This window comes from Coptis chinensis, chromosome 4, assembly GCF_015680905.1.
Source record: "Coptis chinensis isolate HL-2020 chromosome 4, ASM1568090v1, whole genome shotgun sequence".
In the NCBI taxonomy this organism is placed as follows: Eukaryota; Viridiplantae; Streptophyta; class Magnoliopsida; order Ranunculales; family Ranunculaceae; genus Coptis; species Coptis chinensis.
The window spans coordinates 23599272-23618580 of NC_141459.1; the positions used below are offsets into that span (position 1 = coordinate 23599272).

The 19309-nt window shown below is 35.5% G+C and overlaps 2 protein-coding genes and 1 pseudogene across 2 annotated transcripts; all 3 read right to left on the reverse strand.

The window, feature by feature from the left end:
* Positions 1-1346: 1346 nt before the first annotated feature.
* On the reverse strand, positions 1347-1787 carry LOC147502748 (protein FAR1-RELATED SEQUENCE 5-like). The gene has a single exon (XM_086604604.1). It carries the CDS (start codon positions 1785-1787, stop codon positions 1347-1349), a length of 441 nt encoding a protein of 146 aa, XP_086460730.1.
* Positions 1788-4323: 2536 nt separating this feature from the next.
* On the reverse strand, positions 4324-7870 carry LOC147502749 (actin-7 pseudogene; annotated as a pseudogene).
* Positions 7871-18155: 10285 nt separating this feature from the next.
* On the reverse strand, positions 18156-19309 carry LOC147502750 (uncharacterized). Its single transcript, XM_086604606.1, has 3 exons — positions 19222-19309; positions 18891-19154; positions 18156-18670 (listed from the first exon to the last, which is right to left on the reverse strand). The coding sequence occupies exons 1-3, from the start codon at positions 19307-19309 to the stop codon at positions 18156-18158; spliced, it is 867 nt and encodes a 288-aa protein (XP_086460732.1).

A 19309-nucleotide genomic window follows, 5' to 3' on the forward strand; every position in this document is an offset into this window, starting at 1 on the left:
CAATCAGAGGAGCAAAAGTGGACGAAACATCTGTCGAAGCCAACTGCAGCTGAAGAGCCCATTTTAGACTAAAGAAATTAGGTTTTGGGCCTGATTCTCTGGCCCAAACATGGCTCCAAGCCCATGCACAATTTTTGGATCTGAAAGTATAAAAACAAAAGCTTAACTCTTTGTTAATGGTAGATAGTTAGACCTAGATTAGAATTAGATTAGTTAGCCTCCATTAATGAGTTTTAGAACTTAGTTTTAGAATTTCATTTCCTTGTTTTAGATTAATTTCTTGAATCATTGAATATCATTCATTAGATAAATAAAATAGTGATTATTCTTGTCATTTCGGTTTTTGTTATTTCAATCTATTAGATCTGGTTTTAATTCTTGTTGATTATCATTTCTTAGTTGTTAATTAGATTTTAATTATTGTTTAATTTAGATTATTAAATTTCGAATCTTGATATTATGTTTAGTTTAGATTCATATGGAAATGATTGCGGAATGATTCTCGGCTAAACCTCCATTAGAGGGGGTTGAGAAGCCTTGATGAAAGCTTGATTCTGATTATCGTAGAGGCGTCGTAATTTCTATTCCACTCTAGAAACGATTAATTCGCCATGAGAATGGGTTTAATCGTTCACATGCTAGTTATGAATTGGTAGAAATGTCATGTGTAATTAGGGATTAGGAAGAACCAATTGTTCTGTGTAGCAGTTCAATTCGGATTACAACGATTCATCGTTAGTGAGTTAAGTTGAGTTAAGGTGGAATCAATCCCCCCTAATTCCTTATTATAGAATCAACGTAGTATTTCCATAGTTGAATCAATTATAGTTTGTATCTTGTGGGTAGTTGCATCGTAGTATAATTTCCCCTCGTAAAACTCTCATTAGACTTAAGACTGATCAATTAGAAAACACTCCATGCTAGAGAACTAGGAGTGGAACGAATTTGTTACTCCACTCTATTTCGATAGAATTGAGAGTAGAAACATTGATAAATATAGACACGTAAATAGTTTTAGTTTACTTACGTTTTGAAAATTATCGTTCATTTCGTAGGTAAACTCTATCATTTTTATGTTTATCAACATTTCATAAACATAATAGAAATTTGAACTCTATTGCAAATCCAGGGATTTTGACATTGGTGATGCAATTTTTCAATCGATGCCAAGAACACGGCCCGGTGTTTCGAATCTGGAAGAATAGATTTCAAAGCTTTCTGAATAATCGCTTCGTCACCATCGGTAATGATCGATTTAGGGTGTTCACCACACATTCGTCAATAAATGATTTCAATACCCACTTATAAGTGTCGCCGCACTCACTTATGATCGAGCAAAACCAAAACTATAGTGCGTAGGTGGTTGTTGATTCCAACAAAACAACGACGATCGGCATCTCGTAATGCGATTGCTCATGCGTTGAATCAAACAACAACACATCACCAAAGCTACAGTAATCTAGGCGGGAGGTGGAATCCGCCCAAAACAGCCCAGCTAACTGCCCACTCGCATTTAACTCATAGTTGTAATGAAATAAAGGATCTAACTTCACCTTGTCCTCTAAGTTGGCAAGCAGTGTGTTGGCGTCGCCATCAATACAGCGACTTCTCCTCTCTTTTCCCATTTTGTTATACAAGTCTTTTTTCATAAAACCAGCATTAAGAAAACCTCCAGCTATATGTGCATAGTGACCCATCACTTGGCATTTACGAACACCGACATCATTTAGGCACGTAGCAAATTCCAATACTTCTCGACTCACATTTCTATGTGACCGAAGAAACATTGAACTCGGATACCGTACAAGTGGATGTGTGTGTTCCCCAATAAACTCTTTCCAAAGTCAAAACTTTGCTTCAGAATCAAAAACAACAACAATGCAGGCTTTACAATTGAACCTAGTGGCCTGTCTGGGTGTTCTTTTGGGTGTCATCGATTGGAGTTTATCTGCATGTCGTTGACCTTGGGATGAACACACAAATCTCCGCTTAATAGCAACTCCATTTGGATGAATTCTATAAACATCCTTACGAACACTGAAGCCAACTGATTTGGCATACTCATTATAAATAGTGTAGGCCTCGTCCGAGGTCTTGAACTGCATAGATAAAAATGTTGCTTTGTCTTCTATATAAGCCCTATATGTATCAGACTCTTCAGCATCGCTATCACTACTGTCAATGTTTTCATTCTCCATCGGGGAAACGATTGATTCCACATCTAGAGAATCACTTTCATCATACCCAAAACTTTGAAACATAGACTTCTAAGAAACTCTTCGTCATCATCGAGCCTTATTCGATTAAATCATAGGGGAAGCCTACCTAAATAAAAAAACTTTTTTTTTAGTACAAACGACCTAAATATGAAAAATTCTAATGTACCTTAAAAAGAAGAGGAAAGATTAAATCGACCCGTTGATTGGATGATAAACTAACCTCAATGTTCGAGCGTATTCAAGCCGTGTAGTGTTGTTGGTTGCTATTACTCTTTTTGCTCTACTTCCTTGTAAACTTTAGAGAGTGAAAGAAGTAAATGATTGACCATGAATTTAAGAAGAGGTGAAAGGGGTGAGAAGATTTGGGCGCGCAATCTAATTGAGAAGAATAGAAAATACGATAAATTGGGGATGAATGAAAATATGTGAAATGCCAACGCTACCCTTAGGTGGGCACTTCGCCACGATTACGGGTTGGAAAATATGTAATGGTCGAATTGTGCGTAGCCATACATCACGCGCACTGAAGACATGCTCTTTAAATATACTAGCAAAATGCACATGCTTTGCACATGAATGACAAATAAATCTTATTGGAAAGTATGTGAGTATGAACACATGTACAGTTGTAATAGATATGCACTCATCCGAAAAAAAGGGAAAATTAACATGTATGACAAATACTTCTTATTCCGATTAAAATTGATAGTTGGGCACTTGGGCATAACTTTTCAAACCTCTTTTGTTTGAAAATGTTGTTAATAATGAATCTTACAAAGTCGTATAATTGCTACATATTCATTTCAGATGTGAGTTTGGCACTGAAATAGTTAGTACATAATCCAAAAAGAATAAAGGATTGTATAAACAAAACATTACAGGGAGTATGGCATCCAATTTAAAGCTCATGTAAGCAATTCAGTAGAACATGAGACTATTGTGCTCCAACGTTCTTGATGGAGTGTAGGTTCTTCATCAGATTACCAACTTATACACCAGACATACAATTATCGTATGGATATCCATGGATTCAAAATGAAGAAATGGTACACACAGATCTATATTGTTGGTCAAAACTCATCCGATAGCATTGAGAAATACCATTGTTGAAGAATTCAGTCTAGACTATAGAGTATAACAGGTGTTACACATGTTGATCTTTGTCAAAATCATCAATGTCGGTCGGGCTTCAAAGGACTGAGCTCCATGATTAATCGAGTTGCTGATGCCGTCAGGTATGAGCACCTCTAACTGACTTGAAGTAGAAAAATTCCATCTCAGAATGTACTAAGAAAATTTATTAAACCAATAATTAAATTTCAAAACAAAACACATACCTTTCTACTATATACTCCCCTATTTGTTTATATCCAAGTGGCGTAAACTCAAACCGCAATGCAAATTGTGTAAGATTTTAAGTCGGAAACATGCAATGCATGTGAATGACAACGACAGGACGAAGTAATTGTATAGTACACATAGGCTGGTTAGAAACTATTATTATGCAACAATAATTTTGAAATTGAAGCACCTAAAGCACCATGGCGGAATGTCTTAGATGATAGCTAACTAAGTAATAATTTATGAGAACTTATGTAGCACCAATTTACCAAGGCCAAGATACCTAGGAACAAATTTACTACCATATAGCATCACCAATGCCACACACTTTGAGAGCAAAAATTTGTAGTGACAAAGTTAACAATAAATCGACACTATCGTGTATAGGCAATTGACACCCAACAATATAAAACAAATAGTGAAGTAAACTTAAATTAAATGGAGATGGTGTAATTTAGTCTGACCTCGTTACCTGATCAAAATTGCAATCCAAGGTTGCTGGATCTGAGCATGTCTTTGTAAACAACATTTCTAGTATGGCATCCATTTAAGTCATGTAAAGCTCCATTCTTGACCACATCTTGGTTTTTATTTTTCTATTTTTGTTTTTTTGAGACTCCTCGTGACTCATGACTGAACACATGGTCCAGTAACTAGATACCAACCTATAAGTATGTAAAAACAGAAAGCACCAGATAACACTAATATAACATGCGATGTCAAAAGAAAAAATAAACATTTAATAGAAATAAAAACTAATTACCTATTGGAAAGTCTTTGAGAGAGGCCAAAAATGGATCCCCGCAATCCAAACACTATATTTTCTCTCGGGGAGGTGCAACCACTTTAAGCTTCATCTTTGCTTGGTACAAGAGCAAATTGATCATGTTGTTTGTACAATCTGTAATGCTAGGGAACATAGTAGATGCACCACTAAGAACAATGTTTCCATATAAAAATTTAATTTTCTAATATCAACATCACACTAAATGATTGAGTTGTAAGTGGTCTCATGAATTCCAGTAGCTTTGATCCCAATTAGTGAGGGTTGGAAGAGAACCTAAGGGCACCTGAAATGCTCAGCTCCAATGGTGATTACTTGACCATGAGGGAGCTCGTAACTCTTTTCAATTGAGGAGCTACTATTTGCTGTTTCAAGTTCCTGCTCGTTGTCAAGAGCTACACAGGCAAGCTTCTCTTTCTACTCACTTGTCTGTCAAATTTTGTTCCACAAAGTCAAGACAACGGATGATATGGGGAGAGCATAACCTTCATAAATGGGGACTGTGTGACGGACTCCCATCACCAGAATCCAGCACAATAACTAAAAAATAAAAGAAATATATTTATCACAGTTCCCAAATGACAGGAGCGAGGTCAGTTAAGGTTGTTTTCAATCCTAAAAACACCAACCTATTGTACAACTACTGTCATAGAGAGAAAAAAAAAAGCTTGAATTGCAACATACATGGTAGGGACGTTGAACGTTTCATACATGGCCTGTGTCATTTTCTCCCTGTTGCCTTTGGGATTAAGAGGTGCTTCATTATGAAGGCAGAGTGTTCCTCTGGAGCCACACAAAGCTCATTGTAAAAGGTATGATGCCATATTTTGAAACAATAATTACATAACTCATAAGCATTCCAAGTTACCAACTAACCGAAACATCCCACTAAAAGTACCGAGATTTTTTCTCTAAATACCATCATGCACAAATTTATATAATAATACTTAAAAGTTCAAAGTGGCACAATGAAAAGGAAAAACCTAACCAACTAACTGAACTGAATTGGTTGACAATAATGAACTAAACAATGTTAGTGCAGTCATAATCTACTTGGGTCAGCGGTTGAATACTCATTCTAAAATTTGCTAGAACTACCCAATTGATTAGCCTGAAATTGCACTGCGAAGGAACCATTATCTTTCACAGTTCATCCTACGTTCTAAATTCTGATCCAACACACCCAAGTATCCAACACTCTCATAAAGCTAAAACTATATAATTTTAAAATAAATTATTTGTTATCAAAATGTGACGACCCATTGAAAGTATCAACTAACATCGAAATTTAGTTTACTAAGATGCTCATGATGTAATATACTAATATGGTCTAAGCTAATATAGATTTTCCAAACTTAACCGAACATAGAGAGGAAGGATCATCTTCCTGGTGGAAGTATTAGAATGAAAAAGAATAAGCGAGAAAAGGTTCCTTTTTTTGGTATATACAGTAACTAATATTCTATATTGGCTGTGTCTCGATTCCAAACAAGCGAGTATTTGTTTTGAAGTCACATAAGATGAATCAAATAAGAGTACTTGTACCCTGGAAGTCACTGGAAATAATATCTGAAGGATAAAATAAAAGAACCAATTATTACGTACTTAAAAAGAGAAAGGAATTGAACCTTCGTTGATGGGCTTAGGTATGAGTTTGTCTATGGAGACCGTTGTCCAGTATTCTTGACTTGTGAATATCCGAAGAGGATTAAAACGACAAACTCTAGCAATATGCTCATATTTTAATCATACTTGAAGCTAGTATTGTTCACTAACACACAAAAGTAAAGAAAGAAAGAGAGATAATTAATGGATTAGCAAATGAGTGGAATAATTAGTTAGCACTCTTATATGTATAATGCACATTAATAAGTGTGCTAGCAGCATGGCAGATCACAAAAACACAGTGGTAGACTTGTAGCATTATTAAGGTGGTGGTTCAACCAGTGGGCAACCAAGTTGCCAAAAGAAAAATAATAACATGGAGTGGTGATAACCGACTAAAAATTGAAGTGTCAAAGCTTAGGGATTCAGGGAAGCAAGCACTGAAGTGGAAAGGAAAACTTTGTTAATTTGATATATTGATATCAATATAATAATATTGTAGAGACACAATGTTAGACACCAATAAGTTTATATTATTACTACGTGATAATCTAGAGCGAAGGCAACGAATATAGAAATGAAACAAAAATTGTGATATTAGGATACTTGGGCAAAGTGTCCATATCGACCAAGTTTTTAATGCATGCCACATTGAGTTGAAAGAGTCCAAATCTAACAATTCTTGCATATCCGGTAAGTTATCACGGCTTACATGGAAAAACTTGGTTCTTTTACCTTTCCTATTTTGGGCCACTCCTTCGACTTGGACAAGCTACTTCGGATATGTGAGGCTGCTCCCTAGCATGTCAATGTATTTGCTACATCATCAAGTCTCAATATATACTCGATCTTCTTCAGTCAGTGGAAAAGATCTCTGAGAGAAATAAGTCAAACCAGTAAGTCGAAACACATATGTGCAGTCGTGTAGAGTTCAAAGTTCATTACTACTACTATGTAGCAAAAACCTTGTGGGCAATTCTAAAAAATTCTGTGATTTACCATGTATAGGAATACTACCAATGTATACTATCATTTAGAAAGCTATATTAGGTTATTGTGCCACGTCGGATGTGTGGGGTTGTGTTAACTGGTGAGTACACAAGCACATGGTGATATAGAATATTGATCTCTTTAAATATAAAGATATAGTGCAGGCAACATATTGAAATGAAGTACCAAGTGTGCATCTTTAATTATGCCCATCTGATACAATTCTAACATGTTCCATGTACTTCCACATAACGTTCAAAGCCAAGAGATTTTTTTCCCATGAATTCCTGTAACAAAGCATTCTAATTAACAATGCATTAGGTGAAACAAAATGACCTAGAAAAAAAAAACTATTCACACCATAAATATTGTGAGCCAAAATCCCAGTATTACAGATTGAACATGCTAATGTAATCCAACACAAAACATCCTCTCTCACTTATAAGAAAGTATAAAAGGGCATGCATCAGAATCCATTATATGAAAAATCAGCTTGTCAGTGATGATGCTATGTATCTCATTGAGTAGCTTACCTTCTTTATTAGTTGGACATCATATGATCTACCATATTTGTTCCTAATAAGAGTTGCAAGATCTACCCCACTAAAGGTCGAATCATCTGTCCCTACAATCCTTTCCAGATCATCACGGAATCCATTATTTAGTTGAAAGAAAAACAGTATAAGTGCAAAGGCCAAAGCTAATATTCTCCATGCATGACGAATGTTAAGTTCAGGTAGGCATAAATAGAACATAAAAGTCAACATACCGCTCCAGTTTCTTCGTTGGAAGATTCTCCATCGTGCTTATCATCTTCCGAGTCACTTGGATCTGTTCCATCATCTAGTGTACTGGAATATACTGGCCTAGAATGCTTAGTCCTTCCACAGTAGTTGTCACCAAAGCAAGGTGAGAACCTTGGCTTAAACATGATCCCGAGGAAAGAAAATACAGATGATATAAAGCTTTATGAGTTCTTCCTTTGACCGCATCATTTTGAACTCTTAAAGACTAACTCTGTAGTTTGCTTGACAAAACACTTGTCATCTCCTGTATCCACCGTGATAAGAGTGCACTTAAGTTAAGGCCGTGACGTCCGCCAGAAGACACGCCATACCTGCACAGAAGCACTTCCAACACCTTAAAGATCTTATAATAGGGGACTACAGTAAGTGCTAAACTCAAACTATATTTATGATACATTGTCATCATCTGAAGTTAAGTATTGGGATGCTTTCAAGAAAATGAACAGGACTCGAATATAAAGAGAAAGAATGGAAGAGTTTTATACTTGGATCAATGCTTCCGTGTGGCATTGTAGAAACATGAAGAATGCAAAGACAAAATTTGAGAGTAATTCCATGTGCAAGCAAAGCCACTCAATGGCTATCTATTGTAGAGAAGAAAGAAAGGCGAGCAAAAGCAGTCAAGAAGATACAAATTCCTCTTCACTTAACCGCTTCTCTTGACCAAGGCCTCTAATTGTAGCCGCCCTAGCAATTGATTCTCCAAAGAGATGGATGACGGTGATTTCGGATGCTAACAATGCGAACAAGTTCCCTGGAAGAAGCCATGTAATATTTCTGCATTCACAAAGAAACAGTTGAAAAAGAGTACATATACTATTTTTTACTAATTAATAGATTGCTTTCACCTTGAGATTTTAACTAACTAGAGCAACAAATCCGTTGAAAAATAATATGGTACAAACAAAGCACGCTAACATAATCAAGTCACAACTGCTCAACTCCAAGTCCCCAACATTCAAAGTTTTAAATTGTGTCAAGTGAGATACACATGGTTCGTATAATTTGATGTAAAAATGGTTGATATATTTGTAACCATGGGAAACATGTTAAAAATATATGGAAGTACAAAACATAGCTATGTTGCATCCTAAATTGAAGAAAATATATACCATAAGAATCTTGTAGTAATTAAATTTATACCCGAAACTCATCTGATATTCTTGATTGCACAAACCTTTCCCAATATTCTTGTCTACTCCATTTCTTGTATGCCTCAAGTGGGCTTCTTAACAACAACTGTGAAAACCATTACATTATCCCCTCTTATTGTGACCTTTAGTCAAACACTTTGCCATTGCATTTGTTGCTGCCTATAGAGCGTGCACTATATTTCAGGTACAACTGCAAATAATTTTTCCAAACCAACAAAGAAGAAAAGAAAGAGAACCCATTCGAAGTGTCCAACCCTTTCAAATTTAATTGCCTCACGATGTTTTCACGAAGGAGCAGACAAACACATATTATACAAATGCTTCAAAGCAATACATCTCAAAACAATGATGTCACTACTTTGATTATGAAATAAAATGAAATTGATCAAGTGACGAATTAAATAGAAGGGGCGAGAGATTTTTGGATTGAACAGCCATTAAAATTCCTAGAAGAGAGAGATAATGGCGAGGGGGAGGCAGCGGCATGCATCGTTATCAATTGGGAGAGATAGATGTAGAAGCCCTAGTTATATTAGTCGAGAAGAAGAAGTGGGGTTTTGCAGAAAATGCAGAACAGTTTTCCTCTGAGAATTGGGATTGTTTTGAAGATTTGGATTTTTTTTTTTGTTGTTGAGAAGCAGGCGAGTAGAGCAAGGGGTAATTTTTTTTTTGTTGTTGAGAACCTTCATACTCTCTCTCTCTCTCCAGTCTTTTCAATTTCCTCTATCCACTCTTTTCAATTTCTACATTAAATGCTATTTATTTATGGTAATTATGGTGTGCGTACATTTCAAATGTGGCATGGAGTTGGGGATTTAATTTATCACCACAGTAAATGACCGATTACTCCCATTCAAAAGTGTTAAGCAATACTTCAATGTGAAAGACATTATAGGTACCATGAATTTATAAAAAGACCAAAAGACCAGTTAGTCATTCTAAATAGTATTTTAGTGTTTTGATTTAAATATTCATTCAAGAGTATTATGCGTAAGAAAAATACCCGAATGAATTTAAACGTCCATGTTAGTTATAGGATATACTACTAGTATATATATATATATACTAGTAGTATATCCTATAATATATATATATCGGATCCAAAACATATCAATATATCCATATCGGGGTATGGTACCTCAAAAAGTCAAAAACTAATATATATTGCCGATATATCGGTCGATATTTTTTACCATGCTTTGAACTACATTGGATGTTCCTAATTAGTGGAGAAGTGTTTCCACGTTCAAAATCCTTATCAAAATATGCAAATAGAGCCATAGAGGTGAAATTTCACAATTTTGAATTGTTGGTAACGGAATTTGTATACTTTTTGATAGATTTTAAGTGGTGAAAACAATTACCAACTTTTTTTTTTTTTTTTTTGTCCGATGAACCACTTTTGTATTCATGATCTAAACCAAATATTACAACAAACATCTAACAACAAGCCATAAGAAATTACATGAGCCAAACACAAAGATGAATAGCGTACAATAAACCCAAGTAGACAACTTCTCCTTTTGTCGGCCATCAACAAACATAGAGTGTTTGATGTACATTCACCAAACTAACACCAAATCAAAACCTTCAAAGCACCTATTTCCAGCCCGATTCCTCCAAAAAGACCCGAAGGTCATAACACAAAACCCGAAAGTCTCAATCGTCAGAGTGACGCTTCCAAATGAAAACATCTCATCAAGTGCACAATTGAGGTGCGGTAGTGGCTTGACTGGAATTCATGCCAAGGTATCGATACACCAAGGCGAACGAAGAGGAGAAAACGAATCCGAAAACATACAACGTAAAGGATGAAATGTGTAATTCAACAAACATAACCAACACACACGATGGTTCCATAGCAGAAACTCATGGCTCAAACTGGTGGGTGTGGACTTGTAACTACGACAACCAAAGATAGAAGAACGGGAACACCAAACCACATGAAAAGCTATATACATGTTTGACTTATTACGTCTTATTAAGCATAACATACTCCAAAGTGGTGAGTAAGAAAACCATAAAGAAATCATTAACACAGTCACAAATAGAAGAACAATCTAGCCCATGACTATTGCCGATCAAAAAGCAATTTATTGACTTCAAATTCAGAACAGAAAAATCCGTTTCTTCTTCTTATTATTCTTCATTGCCGCTACCAGAAGTGATTTCACACAAATCAAAAATCAAAAAATCAAATAAACTAAAAATTTGGAGGACGGGGGGATTTTGATGAATTTGGGGAGGAGATGGAGAGATTTGGGAAGAAATGGGTTACTATTTCGAATCTCTAGGAGAAAGAAAATCGAGAGAACTTAATGGGAACTTACGGGGTATACAAACATTGCCATAATGGGAAAGTAGGATTGTTTTAAATTTTCTGTCAATCTGGATAAGGCGGGAAAGTGGGAGTGTATCAATCTGGATAAGGCAGTAATAAATTTTGGTGAGATTAATGGTAATTTGCTTAGTGAGTGTAACGCCCGTATTTAAAATACATATTTTTCTATTTATTTATTTATTTATTTATTTATTTAAAATTTGATTGGATTGGATTTGGGATATATAGGCCTGGTTTCTGGGCCCGAGTCTGTGTTGGGCTTAGGTTTCAAACCCAAGTATATATTCATATTGTTCTGGAGAATAGGGTTCTTAGATAATAAAATAAAATAAAAATGGAGGCAGAGATAGAAACTGGATTGCTAGAGAGTTGGAGCGCGACAATTCGGACGGTAAGGGATTCGTCGAGTTTTAATACAGGTGAGTAGTTAGTTTTCTACTTCACCGGTATACAGTAACAGTTTTACTGTTCATTCTTCTTCGTCATGTCTCGTTATTTATTAAATTGGTTAATTATTAGTATATTGTTTTGGTTATTATTGAACTGTCGAACCTTGTTTGGGCCCATTAATGGCGGCTAAAGCCCAAAGAAAGTATTGGCCAGTAAATGGGTTGAACTGGTATACAGTCTTGATGGTTGGCTGATGTCGGGGTTTATGGATGGATGTTGGGTTGTGGTGGTACATTGTTAGGGAGCTGTTCAAGCTCTGAAGGGGCGTCAATGGTGTCACCCAGCCAAAGGAACGAAATCGTCCTGTTCATATTTGTTTAAACTATGTTTTTTGTGATGTTAAACGGTTGTATTTTGTTATGGGATTGATTGATGATTGGGGATGATTTGGTGGTGGAGAAAGGGTGCTGTCGAAGCTTTGAGGGAGACGTTAATGGTGTCGCCTGTCTGATGCTGTTTGATATCTTGTCGTTTTGATTTTTAAATTGGTCGGCTTGATTGGGTTGTTGGTGATGGGGTAGCTAGTATAGTGTGTGTGAGGGCTGCAAATGGGTGCTTTGGTTGAAGCTTGAAGAAGCTTTAATGGCGGCGGGAATTTGTCTCAGATCTAGTTTTGGTTGAAGATGTTGAATTCAAGAATTGAGGATTTCGCGTTTATTAAAGTGGTAGGGGTTTTTAACCTCTTCATTTTCGAGTATGTTGGGAGTGGTGGCGATCGGAACTGGTGGTGGCCGATTTGGTGGGCTTTGGAGTCGAGAGGAAGATGATAATTTGGGCCTCGGGGGCGGTTTCAATTTTGGACTTTAGTTTTAGTTGTTTGGGCCCGGTTTTGTTTTAGTTGTTTGGGCCAACATTAGATTGTTTTGTTTGGGTCGGTCCACATTAGTTTAAGTTGTTGGGCCAGTTAGTTTAAGTGTTTGGGGCCAATTTCTAATATTGTTTGGGGCCAGTCCATAGGACTTAATAGAGATCCAAATAGGTCTTTCCATATTTAGACTTTTGGGTTCTACGGTTTGGGGTTTGGGCTCGGCTAGTTGGGTCCGAACCACTTCCTTAGTCATGAGCCCATGAGCCATGCACCTTTGACCTTAGCCATGAACCATGGCTATGACCCTGAACTTGTTGAACATGGAAATGACAGGTTGACTTTGATATTGATCGTTGACCATTGACAGTTGACTGTTGACTGGGGAATGTTGACTTTTTCGAGATTTTTCACATATTTAAGAATATTGACAAATGTAGTAATAAAATATTGTCAAAATTATATGGACAAATCAAATGATAGAATGTTATGGAAGCTTGTATAAACTTGGTTGTCATTATCTAAGACAGATGTGATGTGGATAGTTTGTATTTTTGACCTGTGACAAGAGTGAAATTTTAGGAGATATAATATTCCTAAAACGATATAAAAATGTTATGCGGTATGTTTGGAGCTATTGTGACGTTAAGGTGTATGTTGAAATTGTTGTTCTGTTAAAGGATATCATATGATAGGATATCGATTAAATGCAATATCTTTGAGAAATTTATATAAACGCTCCATTATTATATATGTGAGATGCTACTATGAAGTAGTATAGTATTGGTGAATATTTTTCCACGGGATTGTGGCTTAGTGCAATAATATATTGGCACGTGAAATAATGAAAGATGTTATGAGATGTATTGAGATATTTCTAAATAGTGTAGCTTAGTGCAATAATTAATTGGCATGCACGTGATATAGTGAAATGATTCTGAGATATAAAGGTATAACACTTGAATAAATTACGTAATGAAAATCCTAGAACCTAGCTACCACAAGTCATGTGATTTGGCCCTTGTGATGGGCGTATGTGATATGATTGGCCCTTCTGGTGTTTCAGTGAATCTGAATGGCCCTTCGGGCGTAAGTAATGTGATTGGCCATTCTGGCGTTTCAGTGAATCTGAATGGCCCTTCTGGCGTAGCCGAATAGTAGCTTGATTATTCCGTTCGCAAAATTAGAACGAGATGCGTGATATTTTATGCCGTATAATGGCAGTACTTACATAATGGCTTTCGTGTGAGGGTTACCTGGTGTGCGGCATCCCGCTCAGGGTAGTTATGCACGTTGTGGTTCATTATGTAAGGAGAGACATGTGGATGTATATGTTTGGCGTTGGGAAGCGATTATGGTAGCCAGGGAAACTAGGTAAGACATAGATACGACGTGATTTTAGAGACATGCAAAGAAAGCCTTAATTAATATAATTATGGTAATGTGTTGGTTAATGATGTATCTTTAGATAGATGATTGCATATGGTTTTGCAAAAAGGTGGGTCAAACTAATTACTTGGGCAGAGACGACCCACTCTGTAATTGAGCATGAAATGCGATAAGTATATAATATGTTTGGCTAGTTATTAGTTTACTTAGAACCTAAGGCGCCTCGTGGAGGAACTAAATGCCTTTTTATTATGCGTATGGTTTGTTGTGTGGTTAGTGGGAAGTTAAAGGCCTCGATTGGAGGAACTACCGCCTTATACTTATTGTAGTTAAGAATGTAAATTATTAGTTGTTGGAAGTTAAAAGCCTCGATTGGAAGAACTAACTGCCCTTATGGATGGTGTATGTATATGTATAAGTATATATTGTATTTGAGAGCTACTCACACCAAAGATTGTTTATAATCTTGACCGATTTGCATGTTTGCTTATCGGGTGTGTTCATTAAATGAACATAGTTGATAAGTCTTGACAGGTTTCATGTTGAAGAAGGTTGGTTGCTGCTTGTGGTTTGCGTTAGCGTTGTATTTCAGGATATGTTTTGTTTTCTCTTGAGGTGATATAGATTTTCAGTTGAGGCAAGATTATTTGTATTTTCATTTGTAAATTTAAATAAAGAGTTATTGAAAAGAGATTTGTAACCTAATCTTATTTGTAAATTTTTGTAATGAAGAGGACTTTTGTTAATTTGAAATTTTTATTGGTTTTTAATTATCCGCGTATTTAAACCGCTGTTTATGAGTTTTTGGAAGTTGAGAGCAAGGCCACACCTCAAAAAATCAAGAGTCGGGAACAAATATTGTTTTTCGAATTCATGAAATTCGGGGTGTGACGATGAGTGTTCGTTTGGATCTTATTTTTAAAAAATGTTTTTTCTTAAAAGTACGTTTTTTTGAAAAAAAAAATATTTATTCTAAAAATAAACATGTTTGGTTGAGATTTTTTTAAAAACTATTTTTATTAAAATCAACATATTCGCAATATTTCGAGAAATATAGTGGCATTTGGTCTTAACACCTGGGTAGTTAATTTGCCCCCAAAAAAAACAAACAAACAAAAAAAAAAAAAACAAACAAACAAAAAAAACAAAAAACAAAAAACAAAACAAAACTTGAAAAACAAGTTTTTTCCTATCTATATCTATATAACAAAGAAGGGTAGTTTATTTTTTCGTGTTTATTTTTTTAAAAAAAATATTTTTTTCAAACACTAGTTTATCATAAAACAGTCCAAACGTGTTTATTTTTTCAAAAAATATTTTTTCACTAATAAATATTTATTGGAAATAAATAAATAGGATCCAAACACCCAGTTAGACTTATGGGATAATAGAATAGGATATAAAAATTAATATGGTTAAATCATTTACATTTAATGGGTAATTAGAATTTTATCAAAATTAATTATGTTTACATTTTCAGCTAAATTGGATAAGACATTAACTAATATAAGTTGATTCAAATCACTAATTTTGTTAGTGTCATATAAACATTTGAAAGACTTGCAGGAACATGTCCATAATCAGAAGAATGAGTTTTCTTAGACACTGTGTGACTTATGTCTATGTTATTAATCCCGTAGGAGTACTAATTAAGCGATACTTTTGATTGCTTATGAACTAATTTTCGTGAATGTGTAATGTTCAATATTACAGGTTTTAATCATGTAAATATGTGTTTGTATTATATAATGCAGTTTCATGTTCTAAGCAAGGAGCGACTACGGATTAGATTGCAAACGGAGAAATTAAGGTAATCATTCATAGAGTTGTAAAACTTTTCCTTCCAGAAGGACAAGTAATAATTTCATCTCAAAATAGTGTTTTAGTGGGTAGACAGATTTTTAATTTGGAATAATATGATAATTATCAGGTACGTCCTGCCGTATCCAGCATAAATAAGGACTGCGTGGTGTTTGCAAATGGCGAGACCACAGAAATTTGATGATATTATCTTTGCCACTGGTTACCGAAGCACTGCTAATTACTGGCTCAAAGGTAATACTTTGATTCTAATTTTTGTTCAATCGTTTGGTAGGGATATACTAAATTTAGATCCTATTAATTTTTGTGTGTATACATGTACAGGACTATGATTCCCTCCTTAATAAGGAAGGGATGCCCAAAAATAAAATCCTAGACCACTAGAAAGGATCAAATGGGCTATACTGTGCTGGATTCTCAAGAAGAGGATTGGCAGGAATAAAAGATGGTGCACAGGTCATAGCAAATGATATTAAATATTAGTTGAGACGAGGTAGCTTACGAGTGTTTCCCTCAAGCATCTACTGGATGGATATTATATTTCACCTATGTTACTCCATCCATGGGATGGTTTATAGCATCATCAACGCATTGCCAAATCCCATTTCTAATGTCACATCCCATTTCTAATGTCACAGATGGAAATGATTTTGGCAATTCCGACTCAAAACATGCCGCCTAAAACATGATTTGTATTCTAACAATTGTCAAATTCCAAACTAAATTTCTAAGAAAAATAGAAATGAGCCGCTACTTGCTTAACTAATTTTTCACCAATTCACTCATCTTTCTTCTTTTTTCTTTTATTCTTCACTAAAATTACAAAATGTCTTCACAAAGGTTTAGACGTAGAGGAAGCAGAGGTGGTAGAAATAGTGAAAACCAAAACCAAGAAAATAGCCAACATACTTATGTTCAAGGTCTTTCAAAAAATTTCACAGCCGTAGAAGATGAAATTTTATGTCGTCATAGTTGGATTTTTATTTCAGAAGATGCAGTTGTTGAAACGAGCCAAAATAGCCATTTTTTTTTTTTTTTTGAGAAAATTGCTGATAAAATGAACAAGCGTATGAGCCAACTTAGTCATGTAGGGCAACCACGAACTGGTGGATCGGTTCAAGCTCGTTTTCACATAATCCAACATGCAATAAGTTTATTTTAAGGTTATTATGATCAACAATTGAGAATGAATGCTAGTGGTACTAATATAGATACCAGAGGTCTGGGGTTCGAACCCTGCTACACACAATTGAGTTACTGATCTCTTTAAAACTAGGCTTGCCCACACTTTTATTTTTTTTGCAAGTGCCGACTAGTAAAGTCGGTAAAACCTTTTGGATAATGATACCAGAGGTCTGGGGCTCGAACCCCGCAAGCATAAAAGAGTTACTGATATCATTTAAAACAGGCTTACCAAAAAAAAATGTGAATGATACAATATCACGAGCTCATACTATTCTTTTAATTGCTCAAAATGAACCATTTAAATTTAAGCATTGTTATTGGATTTTAATTTTAAGTCCAAAATAGAATCACTTCTATCAAGCTAGAAGTGATAGTAGTTCAAAAAAACAGAGAATCACTTATAGTAGTGATGTTAGTAGTGGCATTAGTGGTGGATCAACCACTAACAATATTGGAATAATCAATATTTCGTTAGATGAAGAAAGTCAACCGTCGAGGGAAGTGCCCGGATTGGAAAAACGGCCAAAGAGAAGGAAGTTTAAGAAAAGATATACTGATGAAGTTGTGCACCAAATGACACAAACTTTGGATGAGGTAAGAGACAATCAAATTACAACTGCAAAATATCTGCAAGAACAAATAGAGCTAAAACGATAAATGTTCTCTCAATGAAAAAAGAAAAAGAAGACGAAATATTGAGGCTTGAAGCACAAAAAGAACAAGATATCATGATGCTTGATCTAAGCAAGTTTAGCGGTATTCAACTGACATTTTGGGAAGCTAAGCAAGCAGCTATCTATCGTAAGTGGGTTGAACAAGAACAATGTATTCCTGCTGCCCCTTCTATTCCTCATTGTCTAACTTCTTGTACTTCATACATTTCAACCCCTCCTAGTCCATACATTCAAACCCATCTTTCTCAACAGTTTGGGTCTTTTTCTTCTTTTGGATCAACAAACAGTATTAGTTAGTCTCGAGGTGTTAGTCAATCTCGTGGTAGGCGAGCACGCTCTCCTAATCCATTTCTGAGGGATGAAAATGAAAAATATGAAGATGATAATTTTTAGTTATAACGTTTTTTAATTTCAAGTATGTTGTAACATTTTTAATTTCAAGTATGGGGAAATCTTATTCAACAAATCACAATCTTATTTAAACAAAACAAACTTGATGAAAGTACATTTAACAGAAAATACATAAAACACACTTAAGAAACACAGTTAACAGAAAATTTAACTAAGACAAATCAAATTTAAACAAACTTATTAGTTGTTCCTTTGGTTCTGGCATGCACCATAACGTGCCCAATGATGTTTAACCAGATCATTCTTCAATTGTTGATTAGTAGCTCCACAACGAATACTTAATGTCCTGGCTACCATGTTTTGCACAAGCAGATGGTCATTACTCTGCATCTCAACTTTATGCCGCAATCGTCCATCTAAAGGTGGTTTCCACTTTGGAAGTTGTACATTATGCTCATTCTCAACAATCATATTGTGAAGTATAATACATGTCTTCATTATACGAGATAGAGCTCCTCTGTCCCACTGACGAGCAGGCCTGCTAACAATTGCAAATCTAGCCTGTAAAACACCAAAATCGCGTTCCACATCTTTACGAGCTGCTTCTTGTTCTTTTCCAAAGTTAATATCCATGGGAGAAGTTGGAGAAGAGATTGTTTGAATCAGTGTAGCCCATAATCGATATATTCCATCAACAAGGTAGTAGCCCATGTTGTAAGGTTTGTTATTAACTTGATAAACACAAGCTAGAGTGGCTTTTGAGTAAATTATCAAATAAATAAGAATTATCTAACACGTTAAGATCATTACATGATCCAGCCATTCCAAAGTATGCGTGCCAAAACCATAGCTCCTGGTCTATAACTGCTTCTAAAATCACAGTAGTTTTTCTAGCATGGCTCAAATGAGTTCCATGCCATGTAGTTGGACAATTTTTCTATACCCAATGTATACAGTCTAAACTATCCAACATACCTGGCCAACCGCGTTCTTCACCTATTGCAAGAAAGCGTGTTACATCTTCTTCCATTGTGCTTCTCAGATACTGTTCTTCAAAATAGTTGACAACCGCATTGCAGAAATGATGAAGTGATTCACGAGCCATACTCTCACTAAGTTTTATCCAGTGATCCATTGAATTAGTTGGACAACCATAAGCAATCATCTGTATTGCAGCTGTCATTTTCACGAAACCCGAAATCCTAGGCAAACCAAGAGCATCACAAGAAGGCTTAAGATCTGGATCATAATTAGTTACAACTTCCAATATACGTTGAAAAAAGTGGTCTTCTCATACAAAACTTACCTGCTTTATAATTGGGTATAGCAGCAAAATAATCAACCACCAACCGCTCATGCGCCAACACGATTGCGGTTAGTATATTCTTTACCAT